This window comes from Oncorhynchus clarkii, chromosome 33 (assembly GCF_045791955.1).
Source record: "Oncorhynchus clarkii lewisi isolate Uvic-CL-2024 chromosome 33, UVic_Ocla_1.0, whole genome shotgun sequence".
Classification (NCBI taxonomy): Eukaryota; Metazoa; Chordata; class Actinopteri; order Salmoniformes; family Salmonidae; genus Oncorhynchus; species Oncorhynchus clarkii.
This window is the reverse complement of record NC_092179.1, coordinates 37,967,060-37,988,920: the sequence shown is the minus strand read 5'-3', so window position 1 is coordinate 37,988,920 and position 21,861 is coordinate 37,967,060. Positions and strand designations below refer to the sequence as shown.

Sequence of the window (21,861 nt, the reverse complement as noted above, 5' to 3'; positions counted from 1 at the left end):
TTTTTACTTCACCTTCTATAAAAAGGTATTTCAATGTTAGGTTTGTTAAATTACACGCGACTCCGCTGTGTATAACATCCGTTTTTATAGTTTACTCTGCTACTTGAGTCATCTCTCTCCTCTCCATGCCGCTTTCCACATAGATCTAGCCCCGCCCCCTGTCACTCGGGGAGCGATGTTTCAGATCTAGCCCCGCCCCCTGTCACTCGGGGAGCGATGTTTCAGATCTAGCCCCGCCCCCTGTCACTCGGGGAGCATTGTTTCAGATCTAGCCCCGCCCCCTGTCACTCGGGGAGCGATGTTTCAGATCTAGCCCCGCCCCCTGTCACTCGGAGAGCGATGTTTCAGATCTAGCCTCGCCCCCTGTCACTCGGGGAGCAATGTTTCAGATCTAGCCCCGCCCCCTGTCACTCGGGGAGCAATGTTTCAGATCTAGCCCCGCCTCCTGTCACTCGGGGAGCGATATTTCAGATCTAGCCCCGCCCCCTGTCACTCGGGGAGCGATGTTTCAGATCTAGCCCCGCCCCCTGTCACTCGGGGAGCAATGTATCAGATCTAGCCCCGCCCCCTGTCACTCGGGGAGCGATGTTTCAGATCTAGCCCCGCCCCCTGTCACTCGGGGAGCGATGTTTCAGATCTAGCCCCGCCCCCTGTCACTCGGGGAGCTATGTTTCAGATCTAGCCCCGCCCCCTGTTACTCGGGGAGCTATGTTTCAGATCTAGCCCCGCCCCTGTCACTCGGGGAGCGATGTTTCAGATCTAGCCCCGCCCCCTGTCACTCAGGGAGCGATGTTTCAGATCTAGCCCCGCCCCTGTCACTCGGGGAGCGATGTTTCAGGATAGTGTTTTGCTCGACCAGGAGGAGACCCCACTTCACACTAGTCTTGTGTTCAAGACTTTGATGACAACTATGCAGCTGTTCTATAACTTTTCATTCGTTGTCATGTCAAACAACACCGTAGGATGTCAAACAACACCGTAGGATGTCAAACAACACCGTAGGATGCCAAACAACACCGTAGGATGTCAAACAACACCGTAGTATGCCAAACAACACCGTAGGATGCCAAACACTGTAGGATGCCAAACAACAACGTAGGATGTCAAACACTGTAGGATGCCAAACAACACCGTAGGATGCCAAACAACACCGTAGTATGTCAAACAACACCGTAGGATGTCAAACAACACCGTAGGATGTCAAACAACACCGTAGTATGCCAAACAACACCGTAGGATGTCAAACAACACCGTAGGATGTCAAACAACAAACAACACTGTAGGATGCCAAACAACACCGTAGGATGTCAAACAAAACTGTAGGATGCCAAACAGCACCGTAGGATGCCAAACAGCACCGTAGGATGTCAAACAACACCGTAGGATGCCAAACACCGTAGGATGCCAAACAACACCGTATGATGTTGTACAACACTGTAGGATGTCGAACAACACCGTAGGATGTCGAACAACACCGTAGGATGTCAAACAACACCACAACACCGTATGGTGTCAAACAACACCACAACACCGTTGGATGTCAAACAACACTGTAGGATGTCAAACAACACCGTAGGATGTGTTAAAAGTGTTTGAGCTAACAGTAGCCTAGGCTAACAGTAACAGTGTTTGTCTAACAGTAGCCTAGGCTAACAGTAACAGTGTTTGTCTAACAGTAGCCTAGGCTAACAGTAACAGTGTTTGTCTAACAGTAGCCTAGGCTAACAGTAACAGTGTTTGTCTAACAGTAGCCTCGGCTAACAGCAACAGTGTTTGAGCTAACAGTAGCCTAGGCTAACAGTAACAGTGTTTGTCTAACAGTAGCCTAGGCTAACAGCAACAGTGTTTGGCTAATAATAGCCTCGGATAACAGCAACAATGTTTGGGCTAAAAGTAGCCTAGGCTAACAGCAACAGTGTTTGGCTAACAATAGCCTCGGCTAACAGCAACAGTGTTTGGGCTAAAAGAAGTCCTGGGCTAACAGCAACAGTGTTTGGGCTAACAGTAACCTAGGCTAACAGTAACAGTGTTTGGGCCAACAGTAACCTAGGCTAACAGTAACAGTGTTTGGGCTAACAGTAGCCTAGGCTAACAGCAACAGTGTTTGGCTAACAATAGCCTCGGCTAACAGCAACAGTGTTTGGGCTAACAGAAGTCCTGGGCTAACAGCAACAGTGTTTGGGCTAACAGTAACCTAGGCTAACAGTAACAGTGTTTGGGCTAACAGTAGCCTAGGCTAACAGTAACAGTGAAAGAAGTCATAGAACTGATTGATTCTGACAGACCCTCCGTTGGTGCTGTAGACTCACCGTTTTTAGAAGTAGGGAAGACAGCATACCATTGTCAGGGCTGACCAGAGGGCTAAATGCTATGATAGTAAAACGCCTGTTCATGTAAAATGCAACCCCGATAGTCCATGAGAGAAACATTAGCTTGAAGATAAAAACAATTACTTTGTCCTCAGAGCTGTAGGCTACATTTAAAGTGCACAACTTTAAACAATGTGCTGTCAACAATGTAACCTGGATCATTTAATTTATTGTTAAATATCGCCCAGCCCTACCATATTGTCCAGCCAGCCCTATTCAGTTCTCTACAGTATTACAATAACCAGAGATTGTTAGTGACCAAAGCTAAAGAACTGCCAGCTAAATAGACTGTTTCTCTACAAATGAAATGATCAGACATACACACCTGCAGCGATGAACACCGAAGCCTTACATATCTGATTCTGTAGAGGAAATAGGAAAAGTTGGTTTCTGTCAGTCAATGGCACATTATGATTAACTCTCTCTCTCACACACGCACACACACGCACACACACGCACACACACACACACACACTGAAGTCAGATTCTGAAATAGAACTTAGCAACGTGTGTATGTGTGGGACTCTGCAGCTGTACTTTAACTACTAACTACACTAGTAGCTCACCCCAGGTGTATTCCTCTAACTACTAACTATACTAGTAGCTCACCCCAGGTATACTCCTCTAACTACTAACTATACTAGTAGCTCACCCCAGGTGTACTCCTCTAACTACTACCTATACTAGTAACTCACCCCAGGTGTACTCCTCTAACTACTAACTACACTAGTAACTCACCCCAGGTGTACTCTTCTAACTACTAACTATACTAGTGACTCACCCCAGGTGTACTCCTCTAACTACACTAGTAACTCACCCCAGGTGTACACCTCTAACTACACTAGTAACTCACCCCAGGCGTACTCCTCTAACTACACTAGTAACTCACCCCAGGTGTACTCCTCTAACTACTAACAATACTAGTAACTCACCCCAGGTGTACTCCTCTAACTACTAACTACACTAGTAACTCACCCCAGGTGTACTCCTCTAACTACACTAGTAACTCACCCCAGGTGTACTCCTCTAACTACTAACTATACCAGTTACTCACCCCAGGTGTACTCCTCTAACTACACTAGTAACTCACCCCAGGTGTACTCCTCTAACTACACCAGTAACTCACCCCAGGTGTACTCCTCTAACTACTAACTCACCCCAGGTGTACTCCTCTAACTACTAACTATACTAGTAACTCACCCCAGGTGTACTCCTCTAACTACTAACTATACTAGTAACTCATCCCAGGTGTACTCCTCTAACTACACTAGTAACTCACCCCAGGTGTACTCATCTAACTACACTAGTAACTCACCCCAGGTGTACTCCTCTAACTACTAACTATACTAGTAACTCACCCCAGGTGTACTCCTCTAACTACACTAGTAACTCACCCAAGGTGTACTCCTCTAACTACACTAGTAACTCACCCCAGGTGTACTCGTCTAACTACACTAGTAACTCACCCCAGGTGTTCTCCTCTAACTACACTAGTAACTCACCCCAGGTGTACTCCTCTAACTACACTAGTAACTCACCCCAGGTGTACTCCTCTAACTACACTAGTAACTCACCCCAGGTGTACTCCTCTAACTACACTAGTAACTCACCCCAGGTGTACTCCTCTAACTACACTAGTAACTCACCCCAGGTGTACTCTTCTAACTACACTAGTAACTCACCCCAGGTGTACTCCTCTAACTACACTAGTAACTCACCCCAGGTGTACTCCTCTAACTACACTAGTAACTCACCCCAGGTGTACTCCTCTAACTACACCAGTAACTCACCCCAGGTGTACTCCTCTAACTACTAACTCACCCCAGGTGTACTCCTCTAACTACTAACTATACTAGTAACTCACCCCAGGTGTACTCCTCTAACTACACTAGTAACTCACCCCAGGTGTACTCCTCTAACTACTAACTATACTAGTAACTCACCCCAGGTGTACTCCTCTAACTACACTAGTAACTCACCCCAGGTGTACTCATCTAACTACACTAGTAACTCACCCCAGGTGTACTCCTCTAACTACTAACTATACTAGTAACTCACCCCAGGTGTACTCCTCTAACTACACTAGTAACTCACCCAAGGTGTACTCCTCTAACTACACTAGTAACTCACCCCAGGTGTACTCGTCTAACTACACTAGTAACTCACCCCAGGTGTACTCCTCTAACTACACTAGTAACTCACCCCAGGTGTACTCTTCTAACTACACTAGTAACTCACCCCAGGTGTACTCCTCTAACTACACTAGTAACTCACCCCAGGTGTACTCCTCTAACTACACTAGTAACTCACCCCAGGTGTAGGTCTTCAGATTCTTCAGGTGGCGGACTCTGCAGGTATACTCCTCTCCGCTGGCTGGTGTGAATCCAACACTCTTGGTGAGGTGGAACTGCCATCCCTGTTCGAAGGCCAGGTCTGTCTGCTTGGCGTCGGGGATCTCCACGCCGTTCTTCAGGAGCTGGATGCTGATGTCAGGGGGGTGGAAGCCACTCACGTGACAGATCAGGGTGTTGTCCTTCCCATATTCCCCTGGGTTACGGCTGTACACCTGCACCTTGGGGGGAGCTACAGGGGGAGGTGGGAATGGTACAGTCAGGCAGGCGCCCGCACACACATATGCTCTATCACAGAAGTTTATTATCTTATTCTCACTATAAAAATAAAAGAGTAATCTCTCTGCTCAATATACATTTGCTTAAAAAGTGTAACCCATACAAAGTACACATTTGCTGTCGACTTAAGACATAAATTAAGGAAATACATAATTGTTTTCAGGAACGTCGTTGGTGAGGCCTTTCAAATTAAGATCGTACACAGCACAATCCCATCAATATAGCCTAATCATAATTACAAAGTAATTCCTATACTTTACTGACATTCTTTTGCGTTTATGGTCACCAACACGACGCAGAATGCAACTACGGACAAAAGCGTTTTCATTATTTCTTTTTTTCCAAGTCTTTCCAACGCTGAAAAATATGTCAAACAGGACAAAACCGACTGTCGCAAACGAAGAAATGAAACTGAAAGTGAAATATATATTTTCCTTCAATGTGGTGAAGCCACACCCTCTTTCGATTTATGCACCAATTGAAAATCCTACTTCACAGTTGCTATGCAGTCTTCTCCTGTGGATGCTTCTCTAGGCAGCCCGATGCAGTCAGTTACAAAGTTGACGCAGTCTTCATTTTATTAGTTACAATGTTGCACATATAACGCATTGAGGTAAAAGTATGTTGAAAAAGCACAGTACAGTATAGCTAAAGGCTAGGTACAGTATAGCTACAATAAAGTATAGTTAAAGGCTAGGTACAGTATAGCTACAATAAAGTATGGTTAAAGGCTAGGTACAGTATAGCTACAGTAAAGTATGGTTAAAGGCTAGGTACAGTATAGCTACACTAAAGTATGGTTAAAGGCTTGGTACAGTATAGCTACAATAAAGTATGGTTAAAGGCTTGGTACAGTATAGCTACAATAAAGTATGGTTAAAGGCTTGGTACAGTGTAGCCATAATAAAAGTATGGTGAACAAAAATATAAAACTAATATGTAGTGTTGGTCCCATGTTTCATGAGTTGAAATAAAAGATCCCAGAAATGATCCATATGCACAAAAAGCTTACTGCTCTCAATTGTTGTTCACACATTTGTTTACATCCCTATTGGTGAGCATTTCTCCTTTGCCAAGATAATCCATCCACCTGACAGGTGTGGCATAGTAAGAAGCTGATAAAACAGCATGATAATTCCACAGGTGCACCTTGTGCTGGGGTAATATAAAAGTCACACAAATATTAGTATTTGTTGTTTATTGTTATTTATTCTCTTGCTCTTTTGCACCCCAGTATCTCTACTTGCACATCATCATCTGCACGTCTATCACTCCAGTGTTAATGATACATTTTAATTATTAGAGATGATGTCACAGCAGGTGGCAGCATAGAAACCCTGAGAGATGATGTCACAGTAGGTGGCAGCATAGAAACCCTGAGAGATGCACTGTTCTGAAAGATGATGTCACAGTAGGTGGCACCATAGAAACCCTGAGAGATGATGTCACAGTAGGTGGCAGCGTAGAAACCCTGAGATGATGTCCCAGTAGGTGGCAGCGTAGAAACCCTGAGAGATGCACTGCTCTGAAAGATGATGTCACAGTAGGTGGCACCATAGAACCCCTGAGAGATGATGTCATAGTAGGTGGCAGCATTGAAACCCTGAGAGATGCACTGCTCTGAAAGATGATGTCACAGTAGGTGGCACCATAGAACCCCTGAGAGATGATGTCAAATCAAAATCAAATCAAATCAAATTGTATTTGTCACATACACATGGTTAGCAGATGTTAGTGCGAGTGTAGCGAAATGCTTGTGCTTCTAGTTCCGACAATGCAGTAATAACCAACAAGTAATCTAGCTAACAATTCCAAAACTACTACCTTATAGACACAAGTGTAAGGGGATAAAGAATATGTACATAAAGATATATGAATGAGTGATGGTACAGAGCGGCATAGGCAAGATACAGTAGATGGTATTGAGTGCAGTATATACATATGAGATGAGTATGTAAACAAAGTGGCATAGTTAAAGTGGCTAGTGATACATGTATTACATAAGGATGCAGTAGATGAGTACAGTATATACATATACATATGAGATGAGTAATGTAGGGAACATTATATTAGGTAGCATTGTTTAAAGTGGCTAGTGATATATTTTACATAATTTCCCATCAATTCCCATTATTAAAGTGGCTGGAGTTGAGTCAGTGTGTTGGCAGCAGCCACTCAATGTTAGTGGTGGCTGTTTAACAGTCTGATGGCCTTGAGATAGAAGCTGTTTTTCAGTCTCTCGGTCCCAGCTTTGATGCACCTGTACTGACCTCGCCTTCTGGATGATAGCGGGGTGAACAGGCAGTGGCTCGGGTGGTTGCTGTCCTTGATGATCTTTATGGCCTTCCTGTGACATCAGGTGGTGTAGGTGTCCTGGAGGGCAGGTAGTTTGCCCCCGGTGATGCGTTGTGCAGACCTCACTACCCTCTGGAGAGCCTTACGGTTGTGGGCGGAGCAGTTGCCGTACCAGGCGGTGATACAGCCCGACAGGATGCTCTCGATTGTGCTCTCGACCATAGAAACCCTGAGAGATGATGTCACAGTAGGTGGCAGCATAGAAACCCTGAGAGATGCAATGCTCTGAGAGATGATGTCACAGCTGGACCCTGTTGGGGCTTATTTTCAGTGGAGGGTGGGAGAGAGGAGGGACGGTGGGAGAGAGGAGGGACGGTGAGTCGAGTGACAGGCAGGCTCACCACTGTTCTCTCCCTCCCCTCAGACTGACCATCAGATCCAGGCCATCAGTCCAGAAAACAAAAAGAAGCTAATTATTATCCTCACTCAGCTGTGCCTCACAAGCAATACAACAATTCATCTATTACCAGTGTGATCATATACTGTAGCTAACATGTTGAAATATAATTTCTAAATGGTCTGAGAACAACATTAGCAGGGCAATTCAAGCTTAGCCAATATGCAGTGATAATGTACTGGGCCTATAGCCTACTGCACAAACCTCATTGTAACAGAACTGTTTTTAATTGGTTAATGTTGCATTGACTTATGTTTTTTAAAGTCATGTTTATAAAATAAATCTCAGCGGTAGATCATCGGCTTGCGTTTTGACTCAAGAAAGTGATCTGGACTCAGAAAAAGGTTGGTGACCACTGCTGTAGATTACTGCTCTGCATTCATTGCCTTCCTGCCTTGGAAATGTGATTAGCTTATTACAAGTATTTCACTGATTTACTCATTGATAATAATATAGAAATATAACTTCTCAAAAAACGACCGTTGACAACGACTGAGATCTTCAGAGATATTTCATCAAGAGATGTCAATCATGTCAACATATAAATGAGCATTTTTTGTTCACACGGATTTTTGATTCCAATTAATGCCCTGTCGTGAAAACCCCTCCCCAAAAGGCGGAAGAGCAGCAGTGGCTCTGTCTCCTGGAAGCCCTATGTTCCACATAAGAACCTAAAGGACTAAGTAAGTCATGTCAATAGTTCACAATGTCACAATGTAGTTTTTTTATAAAACTCAACAGAACAGTGTTCTGTGCACGGTCCTCTCATTAGGAGGGATGAGGTGAGACCGGGGCTGGTCCTCTCATTAGGAGGGATGAGGTGAGACCGGGGCTGGTCCTCTCATTAGGAGGGTTGAGGTGAGACCGGGGCTGGTCCTCTCATTAGGAGGGATGAGGTGAGACCCAGGACCAGTCCTCTCATTAGGCAGGATGAGGTGAGACCCAGGACCAGTCCTCTCATTGGGCAGGATGAGGTGAGACTAGGTCCTCTCATTAGGCAGGATGAGGTGAGACCCAGAACCAGTCCTCTCATTGGGCAGGATGAGGTGAGACCAGGTCCTCTCATTAGGCAGGATGAGGTGAGACCCAGAACCAGTCCTCTCATTAGGCAGGATGAGGTGAGACCCAGAACCAGTCCTCTCATTAGGCAGGATGAGGTGAGACCAGGTCCTCTCATTAGGCAGGATGAGGTGAGACCCAGAACCAGTCCTCTCATTGGGCAGGATGAGGTGAGACCAGGTCCTCTCATTAGGCAGGATGAGGTGAGACCCAGAACCAGTCCTCTCATTAGGCAGGATGAGGTGAGACCAGGTCCTCTCATTAGGCAGGATGAGGTGAGACCCAGGACCTCTCATTAGGCAGGATGAGGTGAGACCCAGGACCTCTCATTAGGCAGGATGAGGTGAGACCCAGGACCTCTCATTAGGCAGGATGAGGTGAGACCCAGAACCAGTCCTCTCATTAGGCAGGATGAGGTGAGACCAGGGCCTCTCATTAGGCAGGATGAGGTGAGACCCAGGACCTCTCATTAGGCAGGATGAGGTGAGACCCAGGACCTCTCATTAGGCAGGATGAGGTGAGACCCAGAACCAGTCCTCTCATTAGGCAGGATGAGGTGAGACCCAGAACCAGTCCTCTCATTAGGCAGGATGAGGTGAGACCCAGGACCTCTCATTAGGCAGGATGAGGTGAGACCCAGGACCTCTCATTAGGCAGGATGAGGTGAGACCCAGGACCTCTCATTAGGCAGGATGAGGTGAGACCAGGGCCTCTCATTAGGCAGGATGAGGTGAGACCAGGACCTCTCATTAGGCAGGATGAGGTGAGACCCAGAACCAGTCCTCTCATTAGGCAGGATGAGGTGAGACCCAGGACCTCTCATTAGGCAGGATGAGGTGAGACCAGGGCCTCTCATTAGGCAGGATGAGGTGAGACCAGGGCCTCTCATTAGGCAGGATGAGGTGAGACCCAGAACCAGTCCTCTCATTAGGCAGGATGAGGTGAGACCCAGGACCTCTCATTAGGCAGGATGAGGTGAGACCAGGGCCTATCATTAGGCAGGATGAGGTGAGACCAGGGCCTCTCATTAGGCAGGATGAGGTGAGACCAGGACCTCTCATTAGGCAGGATGAGGTGAGACCCAGAACCAGTCCTCTCATTAGGCAGGATGAGGTGAGACCCAGGACCTCTCATTAGGCAGGATGAGGTGAGACCCAGGACCTCTCATTAGGCAGGATGAGGTGAGACCCAGGACCTCTCATTAGGCAGGATGAGGTGAGACCAGGGCCTCTCATTAGGCAGGATGAGGTGAGACCCAGGACCTCTCATTAGGCAAGATGAGGTGAGACCAGGGCCTCTCATTAGGCAGGATGAGGTGAGACCCAGGACCTCTCATTAGGCAGGATGAGGTGAGACCCAGGACCTCTCATTAGGCAGGATGAGGTGAGACCCAGGACCTCTCATTAGGCAGGATGAGGTGAGACCAGGGCCTCTCATTAGGCAGGATGAGGTGAGACCCAGAACCAGTCCTCTCATTAGGCAGGATGAGGTGAGACCAGGGCCTCTCATTAGGCAGGATGAGGTGAGACCCAGGACCTCTCATTAGGCAGGATGAGGTGAGACCAGGGCCTCTCATTAGGCAGGATGAGGTGAGACCAGGGCCTCTCATTAGGCAGGATGAGGTGAGACCCAGGACCTCTCATTAGGCAGGATGAGGTGTATGGCAGCAGATTGCTGAGAGAGCCATTTTCTGAGCTAAACTGAACAAGACACACCTCCAGCAACGATGACAACTTCTCTCAACCAGTGGCATATGGGCTTTTTAGGTGAGCGCTGACGCCGCCTTGTGATAAGAAGTGCCCACTTAGTCAAAGGCAGGGACTCCAAATATTTATCTAGTCCATTCCCAGCATGCCTCTCCAGGGTGCCGTTGGAGAGATGCAGTGCTACATTCCGTCAGATATAGCATCTGGTAGAAAGAGGATGTGGCCTCTTCTATAGCGGAGATAAAAATGTATGACAATGTAATGAGCCAGAAAACTTTTTTTACATCATTCAGGTTTCTCTGATCAAATAGCCTGACCTAAATCACACTCAATCAAATAAATAAAAAATTTAACAACCGCTGACATGTTATTAACAAACAACATATTCTACAAACAGGACAGGTCAAAAAAGTAAAATGGCCGACAAGGCTACTCACAACGGGCTGTCCAGTAGTATAAAATGACATGGTCAGCCAACCAGGCTACTCACAACGGGCTGTCCAGTAGTATAAAATGTCAGTCAGCCAACCAGGCTACTCACAACGGCTGTCCAGTAGTATAAAATGTCAGTCAGCCAACCAGGCTACTCACAACGGGCTGTCCAGTAGTATAAAATGACACGGTCAGCCAACCAGGCTACTCACAACGGGCTGTCCAGTAGTATAAAATGACACGGTCAGCCAACCAGGCTACTCACAACGGGCTGTCCAGTAGTATAAAATGTCACGGTCAGCCAACCAGGCTACTCACAACGGGCTGTCCAGTAGTATAAAATGTCACGGTCATCCAACCAGGCTACTCATACCGGGCTGTCCAGTAGTATAAAATGTCACGGTCATCCAACCAGGCTACTCACAACGGGCTGTCCAGTAGTATAAAATGACACGGTCATCCAACCAGGCTACTCACAACGGGCTGTCCAGTAGTATAAAATGACACGGTCAGCCAACCAGGCTACTCACAACAGGCTGTCCAGTAGTATAAAATGACACGGTCAGCCAACCAGGCTACTCACAACGGGCTGTCCAGTAGTATAAAATGTCAGTCAGCCAACCAGGCTACTCACAACGGCTGTCCAGTAGTATAAAATGTCAGTCAGCCAACCAGGCTACTCACAACGGGCTGTCCAGTAGTATAAAATGACACGGTCAGCCAACCAGGCTACTCACAACAGCTGTCCAGTAGTATAAAATGTCAGTCAGCCAACCAGGCTACTCACAACGGGCTGTCCAGTAGTATAAAATGACACGGTCAGCCAACCAGGCTACTCACAACGGCTGTCCAGTAGTATAAAATGACACGGTCAGCCAACCAGGCTACTCACAACGGGCTGTCCAGTAGTATAAAATGTCACGGTCATCCAACCAGGCTACTCACAACGGGCTGTCCAGTAGTATAAAATGACACGGTCAGCCAACCAGGCTACTCACAACGGCTGTCCAGTAGTATAAAATGACACGGTCAGCCAACCAGGCTACTCACAACAGCTGTCCAGTAGTTTAAAATGTCAGTCAGCCAACCAGGCTACTCACAACGGGCTGTCCAGTAGTATAAAATGTCAGTCAGCCAACCAGGCTACTCACAACGGGCTGTCCAGTAGTATAAAATGACATTGTCAGCCAACCAGGCTACTCACAACGGCTGTCCAGTAGTATAAAATGACACGGTCAGCCAACCAGGCTACTCACAACGGGCTGTCCAGTAGTATAAAATGTCTGTCAGCCAACCAGGCTACTCATAAACGGCTGTCCAGTAGTATAAAATGTCAGTCAGCCAACCAGGCTACTCACAACAGGCTGTCCAGTAGTTTAAAATGTCAGTCAGCCAACCAGGCTACTCACAACGGGCTGTCCAGTAGTTTAAAATGTCAGTCAGCCAACCAGGCTACTCACAACGGGCTGTCCAGTAGTTTAAAATGACACGGTCAGCCAACCAGGCTACTCACAACGGGCTGTCCAGTAGTATAAAATGACACGGTCAGCCAACCAGGCTACTCACAACGGGCTGTCCAGTAGTATAAAATGACACGGTCAGCCAACCAGACTACTCACAACAGCTGTCCAGTAGTATAAAATGTCAGTCAGCCAACCAGGCTACTCACAACGGGCTGTCCAGTAGTATAAAATGTCACGGTCAGCCAACCAGGCTACTCACAACGGCTGTCCAGTAGTTTAAAATGACACGGTCAGCCAACCAGGCTACTCACAACGGCTGTCCAGTAGTATAAAATGTCAGTCAGCCAACCAGGCTACTCACAACGGGCTGTCCAGTAGTATAAAATGTCAGTCAGCCAACCAGGCTACTCACAACGGGCTGTCCAGTAGTATAAAATGTCACGGTCAGCCAACCAGGCTACTCACAACAGCTGTCCAGTAGTTTAAAATGTCAGTCAGCCAACCAGGCTACTCACAACGGGCTGTCCAGTAGTATAAAATGTCAGTCAGCCAACCAGGCTACTCACAACGGGCTGTCCAGTAGTATAAAATGACATAGTCAGCCAACCAGGCTACTCACAACGGCTGTCCAGTAGTATAAAATGACACGGTCAGCCAACCAGGCTACTCACAACGGGCTGTCCAGTAGTATAAAATGTCTGTCAGCCAACCAGGCTACTCATAAACGGCTGTCCAGTAGTATAAAATGTCAGTCAGCCAACCAGGCTACTCACAACAGGCTGTCCAGTAGTTTAAAATGTCAGTCAGCCAACCAGGCTACTCACAACGGGCTGTCCAGTAGTTTAAAATGTCAGTCAGCCAACCAGGCTACTCACAACGGGCTGTCCAGTAGTTTAAAATGACACGGTCAGCCAACCAGGCTACTCACAACGGGCTGTCCAGTAGTATAAAATGACACGGTCAGCCAACCAGGCTACTCACAACGGGCTGTCCAGTAGTATAAAATGACACGGTCAGCCAACCAGACTACTCACAACAGCTGTCCAGTAGTATAAAATGTCAGTCAGCCAACCAGGCTACTCACAACGGGCTGTCCAGTAGTATAAAATGTCACGGTCAGCCAACCAGGCTACTCACAACGGCTGTCCAGTAGTTTAAAATGACACGGTCAGCCAACCAGGCTACTCACAACGGCTGTCCAGTAGTATAAAATGTCAGTCAGCCAACCAGGCTACTCACAACGGGCTGTCCAGTAGTATAAAATGTCAGTCAGCCAACCAGGCTACTCACAACGGGCTGTCCAGTAGTATAAAATGTCACGGTCAGCCAACCAGGCTACTCACAACGGGCTGTCCAGTAGTATAAAATGACACGGTCAGCCAACCAGGCTACTCACAACGGGCTGTCCAGTAGTATAAAATGACACGGTCAGCCAACCAGGCTACTCACAACGGGCTGTCCAGTAGTATAAAATGTCAGTCAGCCAACCAGGCTACTCACAACGGGCTGTCCAGTAGTTTAAAATGTCAGTCAGCCAACCAGGCTACTCACAACGGGCTGTCCAGTAGTATAAAATGTCACGGTCATCCAACCAGGCTACTCACAACGGGCTGTCCAGTAGTATAAAATGACACGGTCAGCCAACCAGGCTACTCACAACGGGCTGTCCAGTAGTTTAAAATGTCAGTCAGCCAACCAGGCTACTCACAACGGGCTGTCCAGTAGTTTAAAATGACAGTCAGCCAACCAGGCTACTCACAACGGGCTGTCCAGTAGTATAAAATGTCAGTCAGCCGACCAGGCTACTCACAACGGCTGTCCAGTAGTATAAAATGACACGGTCAGCCAACCAGGCTACTCACAATGGGCTGTCCAGTAGTATAAAATGACACGGTCAGCCAACCAGGCTACTCACAACGGCTGTCCAGTAGTATAAAATGTCACGGTCATCCAACCAGGCTACTCACAACGGCTGTCCAGTAGTATAAAATGACACGGTCATCCAACCAGGCTACTCACAACGGGCTGTCCAGTAGTATAAAATGTCAGTCAGCCAACCAGGCTACTCACAACGGGCTGTCCAGTAGTATAAAATGTCAGTCAGCCAACCAGGCTACTCACAACGGGCTGTCCAGTAGTATAAAATGTCAGTCAGCCAACCAGGCTACTCACAACAGCTGTCCAGTAGTATAAAATGACACGGTCAGCCAACCAGGCTACTCACAACAGCTGTCCAGTAGTATAAAATGACACGGTCAGCCAACCAGGCTACTCACAACGGGCTGTCCAGTAGTATAAAATGACACGGTCAGCCAACCAGGCTACTCACAACGGGCTGTCCAGTAGTATAAAATGTCAGTCAGCCAACCAGGCTACTCACAACAGCTGTCCAGTAGTATAAAATGACACGGTCAGCCAACCAGGCTACTCACAACGGCTGTCCAGTAGTTTAAAATGTCACGGTCATCCAACCAGGCTACTCACAACGGCTGTCCAGTAGTATAAAATGACATGGTCAGCCAACCAGGCTACTCACAACGGGCTGTCCAGTAGTATAAAATGACACGGTCAGCCAACCAGGCTACTCACAACGGGCTGTCCAGTAGTTTAAAATGTCAGTCAGCCAACCAAGCTACTCACAACGGGCTGTCCAGTAGTATAAAATGTCAGTCAGCCAACCAGGCTACTCACAACGGCTGTCCAGTAGTATAAAATGTCACGGTCATCCAACCAGGCTACTCACAACGGGCTGTCCAGTAGTATAAAATGACACGGTCAGCCAACCAGGCTACTCACAACGGGCTGTCCAGTAGTATAAAATGACACGGTCATCCAACCAGGCTACTCACAACGGGCTGTCCAGTAGTATAAAATGTCAGTCAGCCAACCAGGCTACTCACAACGGCTGTCCAGTAGTATAAAATGACACGGTCAGCCAACCAGGCTACTCACAACGGGCTGTCCAGTAGTATAAAATGTCACGGTCATCCAACCAGGCTACTCACAACGGGCTGTCCAGTAGTATAAAATGTCACGGTCATCCAACCAGGCTACTCACAACGGGCTGTCCAGTAGTATAAAATGACACGGTCAGCCAACCAGGCTACTCACAACGGGCTGTCCAGTAGTATAAAATGACACGGTCAGCCAACCAGGCTACTCACAACAGCTGTCCAGTAGTATAAAATGTCAGTCAGCCAACCAGGCTACTCACAACGGCTGTCCAGTAGTATAAAATGTCAGTCAGCCAACCAGGCTACTCACAACGGCTGTCCAGTAGTATAAAATGACACGGTCAGCCAACCAGGCTACTCACAACGGGCTGTCCAGTAGTATAAAATGTCAGTCAGCCAACCAGGCTACTCACAACGGGCTGTCCAGTAGTATAAAATGTCACGGTCATCCAACCAGGCTACTCACAACGGGCTGTCCAGTAGTATAAAATGTCACGGTCATCCAACCAGGCTACTCATACCGGGCTGTCCAGTAGTATAAAATGTCACGGTCATCCAACCAGGCTACTCATACCGGGCTGTCCAGTAGTATAAAATGTCAGTCAGCCAACCAGGCTACTCACAACGGCTGTCCAGTAGTTTAAAATGTCACGGTCAGCCAACCAGGCTACTCACAACGGGCTGTCCAGTAGTTTAAAATGTCAGTCAGCCAACCAGGCTACTCACAACGGGCTGTCCAGTAGTATAAAATGTCAGTCAGCCAACCAGGCTACTCACAACGGCTGTCCAGTAGTATAAAATGTCACGGTCATCCAACCAGGCTACTCACAACGGGCTGTCCAGTAGTATAAAATGACACGGTCAGCCAACCAGGCTACTCACAACGGGCTGTCCAGTAGTATAAAATGACACGGTCATCCAACCAGGCTACTCACAACGGGCTGTCCAGTAGTATAAAATGTCAGTCAGCCAACCAGGCTACTCACAACGGCTGTCCAGTAGTATAAAATGACACGGTCAGCCAACCAGGCTACTCACAACGGGCTGTCCAGTAGTATAAAATGTCACGGTCATCCAACCAGGCTACTCACAACGGGCTGTCCAGTAGTATAAAATGTCACGGTCATCCAACCAGGCTACTCACAACGGGCTGTCCAGTAGTATAAAATGACACGGTCAGCCAACCAGGCTACTCACAACGGGCTGTCCAGTAGTATAAAATGACACGGTCAGCCAACCAGGCTACTCACAACAGCTGTCCAGTAGTATAAAATGTCAGTCAGCCAACCAGGCTACTCACAACGGCTGTCCAGTAGTATAAAATGTCAGTCAGCCAACCAGGCTACTCACAACGGCTGTCCAGTAGTATAAAATGACACGGTCAGCCAACCAGGCTACTCACAACGGGCTGTCCAGTAGTATAAAATGTCAGTCAGCCAACCAGGCTACTCACAACGGGCTGTCCAGTAGTATAAAATGTCACGGTCATCCAACCAGGCTACTCACAACGGGCTGTCCAGTAGTTTAAAATGACAGTCAGCCAACCAGGCTACTCACAACGGGCTGTCCAGTAGTATAAAATGTCAGTCAGCCGACCAGGCTACTCACAACGGCTGTCCAGTAGTATAAAATGACACGGTCAGCCAACCAGGCTACTCACAATGGGCTGTCCAGTAGTATAAAATGACACGGTCAGCCAACCAGGCTACTCACAACGGCTGTCCAGTAGTATAAAATGTCACGGTCATCCAACCAGGCTACTCACAACGGCTGTCCAGTAGTATAAAATGACACGGTCATCCAACCAGGCTACTCACAACGGGCTGTCCAGTAGTATAAAATGTCAGTCAGCCAACCAGGCTACTCACAACGGGCTGTCCAGTAGTATAAAATGTCAGTCAGCCAACCAGGCTACTCACAACGGGCTGTCCAGTAGTATAAAATGTCAGTCAGCCAACCAGGCTACTCACAACAGCTGTCCAGTAGTATAAAATGACACGGTCAGCCAACCAGGCTACTCACAACGGGCTGTCCAGTAGTATAAAATGACACGGTCAGCCAACCAGGCTACTCACAACGGGCTGTCCAGTAGTATAAAATGTCAGTCAGCCAACCAGGCTACTCACAACAGCTGTCCAGTAGTATAAAATGACACGGTCAGCCAACCAGGCTACTCACAACGGCTGTCCAGTAGTTTAAAATGTCACGGTCATCCAACCAGGCTACTCACAACGGCTGTCCAGTAGTATAAAATGACATGGTCAGCCAACCAGGCTACTCACAACGGGCTGTCCAGTAGTATAAAATGACACGGTCAGCCAACCAGGCTACTCACAACGGGCTGTCCAGTAGTTTAAAATGTCAGTCAGCCAACCAAGCTACTCACAACGGGCTGTCCAGTAGTATAAAATGTCAGTCAGCCAACCAGGCTACTCACAACGGCTGTCCAGTAGTATAAAATGTCACGGTCATCCAACCAGGCTACTCACAACGGGCTGTCCAGTAGTATAAAATGACACGGTCAGCCAACCAGGCTACTCACAACGGGCTGTCCAGTAGTATAAAATGACACGGTCATCCAACCAGGCTACTCACAACGGGCTGTCCAGTAGTATAAAATGTCAGTCAGCCAACCAGGCTACTCACAACGGCTGTCCAGTAGTATAAAATGACACGGTCAGCCAACCAGGCTACTCACAACGGGCTGTCCAGTAGTATAAAATGTCACGGTCATCCAACCAGGCTACTCACAACGGGCTGTCCAGTAGTATAAAATGTCACGGTCATCCAACCAGGCTACTCACAACGGGCTGTCCAGTAGTATAAAATGACACGGTCAGCCAACCAGGCTACTCACAACGGGCTGTCCAGTAGTATAAAATGACACGGTCAGCCAACCAGGCTACTCACAACAGCTGTCCAGTAGTATAAAATGTCAGTCAGCCAACCAGGCTACTCACAACGGCTGTCCAGTAGTATAAAATGTCAGTCAGCCAACCAGGCTACTCACAACGGCTGTCCAGTAGTATAAAATGACACGGTCAGCCAACCAGGCTACTCACAACGGGCTGTCCAGTAGTATAAAATGTCAGTCAGCCAACCAGGCTACTCACAACGGGCTGTCCAGTAGTATAAAATGTCACGGTCATCCAACCAGGCTACTCACAACGGGCTGTCCAGTAGTATAAAATGTCACGGTCATCCAACCAGGCTACTCATACCGGGCTGTCCAGTAGTATAAAATGTCACGGTCATCCAACCAGGCTACTCATACCGGGCTGTCCAGTAGTATAAAATGTCAGTCAGCCAACCAGGCTACTCACAACGGCTGTCCAGTAGTTTAAAATGTCACGGTCAGCCAACCAGGCTACTCACAACGGGCTGTCCAGTAGTTTAAAATGTCAGTCAGCCAACCAGGCTACTCACAACGGGCTGTCCAGTAGTATAAAATGTCAGTCAGCCAACCAGGCTACTCACAACGGCTGTCCAGTAGTATAAAATGTCACGGTCATCCAACCAGGCTACTCACAACGGGCTGTCCAGTAGTATAAAATGACACGGTCAGCCAACCAGGCTACTCACAACGGGCTGTCCAGTAGTATAAAATGACACGGTCATCCAACCAGGCTACTCACAACGGGCTGTCCAGTAGTATAAAATGTCAGTCAGCCAACCAGGCTACTCACAACGGCTGTCCAGTAGTATAAAATGACACGGTCAGCCAACCAGGCTACTCACAACGGGCTGTCCAGTAGTATAAAATGTCACGGTCATCCAACCAGGCTACTCACAACGGGCTGTCCAGTAGTATAAAATGTCACGGTCATCCAACCAGGCTACTCACAACGGGCTGTCCAGTAGTATAAAATGACACGGTCAGCCAACCAGGCTACTCACAACGGGCTGTCCAGTAGTATAAAATGACACGGTCATCCAACCAGGCTACTCACAACGGGCTGTCCAGTAGTATAAAATGTCAGTCAGCCAACCAGGCTACTCACAACGGCTGTCCAGTAGTATAAAATGACACGGTCAGCCAACCAGGCTACTCACAACGGGCTGTCCAGTAGTATAAAATGTCACGGTCATCCAACCAGGCTACTCACAACGGGCTGTCCAGTAGTATAAAATGTCACGGTCATCCAACCAGGCTACTCACAGCGGGCTGTCCAGTAGTATAAAATGACACGGTCAGCCAACCAGGCTACTCACAACGGGCTGTCCAGTAGTATAAAATGACACGGTCAGCCAACCAGGCTACTCACAACAGCTGTCCAGTAGTATAAAATGTCAGTCAGCCAACCAGGCTACTCACAACGGCTGTCCAGTAGTATAAAATGTCAGTCAGCCAACCAGGCTACTCACAACGGCTGTCCAGTAGTATAAAATGACACGGTCAGCCAACCAGGCTACTCACAATGGGCTGTCCAGTAGTATAAAATGTCAGTCAGCCAACCAGGCTACTCACAACGGGCTGTCCAGTAGTATAAAATGTCACGGTCATCCAACCAGGCTACTCACAACGGGCTGTCCAGTAGTATAAAATGTCACGGTCATCCAACCAGGCTACTCATACCGGGCTGTCCAGTAGTATAAAATGTCACGGTCATCCAACCAGGCTACTCATACCGGGCTGTCCAGTAGTATAAAATGTCACGGTCATCCAACCAGGCTACTCATACCGGGCTGTCCAGTAGTATAAAATGTCACGGTCATCCAACCAGGCTACTCACAACGGGCTGTCCAGTAGTATAAAATGTCACGGTCATCCAACCAGGCTACTCACAACAGCTGTCCAGTAGTATAAAATGTCACGGTCATCCAACCAGGCTACTCACAACGGGCTGTCCAGTAGTATAAAATGTCAGTCAGCCAACCAGGCTACTCACAACGGGCTGTCCAGTAGTATAAAATGACACGGTCAGCCAACCAGGCTACTCACAACGGGCTGTCCAGTAGTATAAAATGACACGGTCATCCAACCAGGCTACTCACAACGGCTGTCCAGTAGTATAAAATGTCACGGTCAGCTGACCAGGCTACTCACAACGGGCTGTCCAGTAGTATAAAATGACACGGTCAGCCAACCAGGCTACTCACAACGGCTGTCCAGTAGTATAAAATGACATGGTCAGCCAACCAGGCTACTCACAACGGGCTGTCCAGTAGTTTAAAATGTCAGTCAGCCAACCAGGCTACTCACAACGGGCTGTCCAGTAGTATAAAATGACACGGTCAGCCAACCAGGCTACTCACAACGGGCTGTCCAGTAGTATAAAATGACACGGTCAGCCAACCAGGCTACTCACAACGGGCTGTCCAGTAGTTTAAAATGTCAGTCAGCCAACCAGGCTACTCACAACGGGCTGTCCAGTAGTTTAAAATGTCAGTCAGCCAACCAGGCTACTCACAACGGCTGTCCAGTAGTATAAAATGTCACGGTCAGCCAACCAGGCTACTCACAACGGGCTGTCCAGTAGTATAAAATGTCAGTCAGCCAACCAGGCTACTCACAACGGCTGTCCAGTAGTATAAAATGACACGGTCAGCCAACCAGGCTACTCACAACGGCTGTCCAGTAGTATAAAATGACACGGTCAGCCAACCAGGCTACTCACAACGGGCTGTCCAGTAGTATAAAATGACACGGTCAGCCAACCAGGCTACTCACAACGGGCTGTCCAGTAGTTTAAAATGACAGTCAGCCAACCAGGCTACTCACAACGGGCTGTCCAGTAGTATAAAATGTCAGTCAGCCAACCAGGCTACTCACAACGGCTGTCCAGTAGTATAAAATGACACGGTCAGCCAACCAGGCTACTCACAACGGGCTGTCCAGTAGTATAAAATGACACGGTCAGCCAACCAGGCTACTCACAACGGGCTGTCCAGTAGTATAAAATGACACGGTCAGCCAACCAGGCTACTCACAACGGGCTGTCCAGTAGTATAAAATGACACGGTCAGCCAACCAGGCTACTCACAACGGGCTGTCCAGTAGTATAAAATGACACGGTCAGCCAACCAGGCTACTCACAACGGGCTGTCCAGTAGTATAAAATGTCAAGGTCATCCAACCAGGCTACTCACAACGGGCTGTCCAGTAGTATAAAATGACACGGTCAGCCAACCAGGCTACTCACAACGGGCTGTCCAGTAGTATAAAATGACACGGTCAGCCAACCAGGCTACTCACAACAGCTGTCCAGTAGTATAAAATGACACGGTCAGCCAACCAGGCTACTCACAACGGCTGTCCAGTAGTATAAAATGACACGGTCAGCCAACCAGGCTACTCACAACGGGCTGTCCAGTAGTATAAAATGTCAGTCAGCCAACCAGGCTACTCACAACGGGCTGTCCAGTAGTATAAAATGACACGGTCAGCCAACCAGGCTACTCACAACGGCTGTCCAGTAGTATAAAATGTCACGGTCAGCCAACCAGGCTACTCACAACGGGCTGTCCAGTAGTATAAAATGTCACGGTCAGCCAA

At 47.9% G+C, this 21,861-nt stretch overlaps 2 protein-coding genes across 4 annotated transcripts in view; both read right to left on the bottom strand.

The window, feature by feature from the left end:
• Positions 1–5,396, bottom strand: part of LOC139392874 (beta-2-microglobulin-like) — a 613,933-nt gene extending 608,537 nt beyond the window's left edge. For 2 of the 3 annotated variants that reach the window (XM_071141191.1, XM_071141190.1), the window contains exons 1-3: positions 5,264–5,396; positions 4,680–4,952; positions 2,695–2,731 (exon numbers count right to left, since the gene is read on the bottom strand). In XM_071141191.1, coding sequence (XP_070997292.1) covers positions 2,718–2,731; positions 4,680–4,952; positions 5,264–5,327 — 351 coding nt within the window. In that variant the 5' untranslated portion in view covers positions 5,328–5,396 and the 3' untranslated portion in view covers positions 2,695–2,717. Of the gene's footprint in view, positions 1–2,694; positions 2,732–4,643; positions 4,953–5,263 lie in introns of all 3 variants that reach the window. The other variant, XR_011629741.1, reaches the window with a different exon arrangement.
• LOC139392878 (beta-2-microglobulin-like) overlaps positions 1–21,861 on the bottom strand; it is a 321,541-nt gene that overhangs the window by 282,066 nt on the left and 17,614 nt on the right. The window lies entirely within an intron of this gene.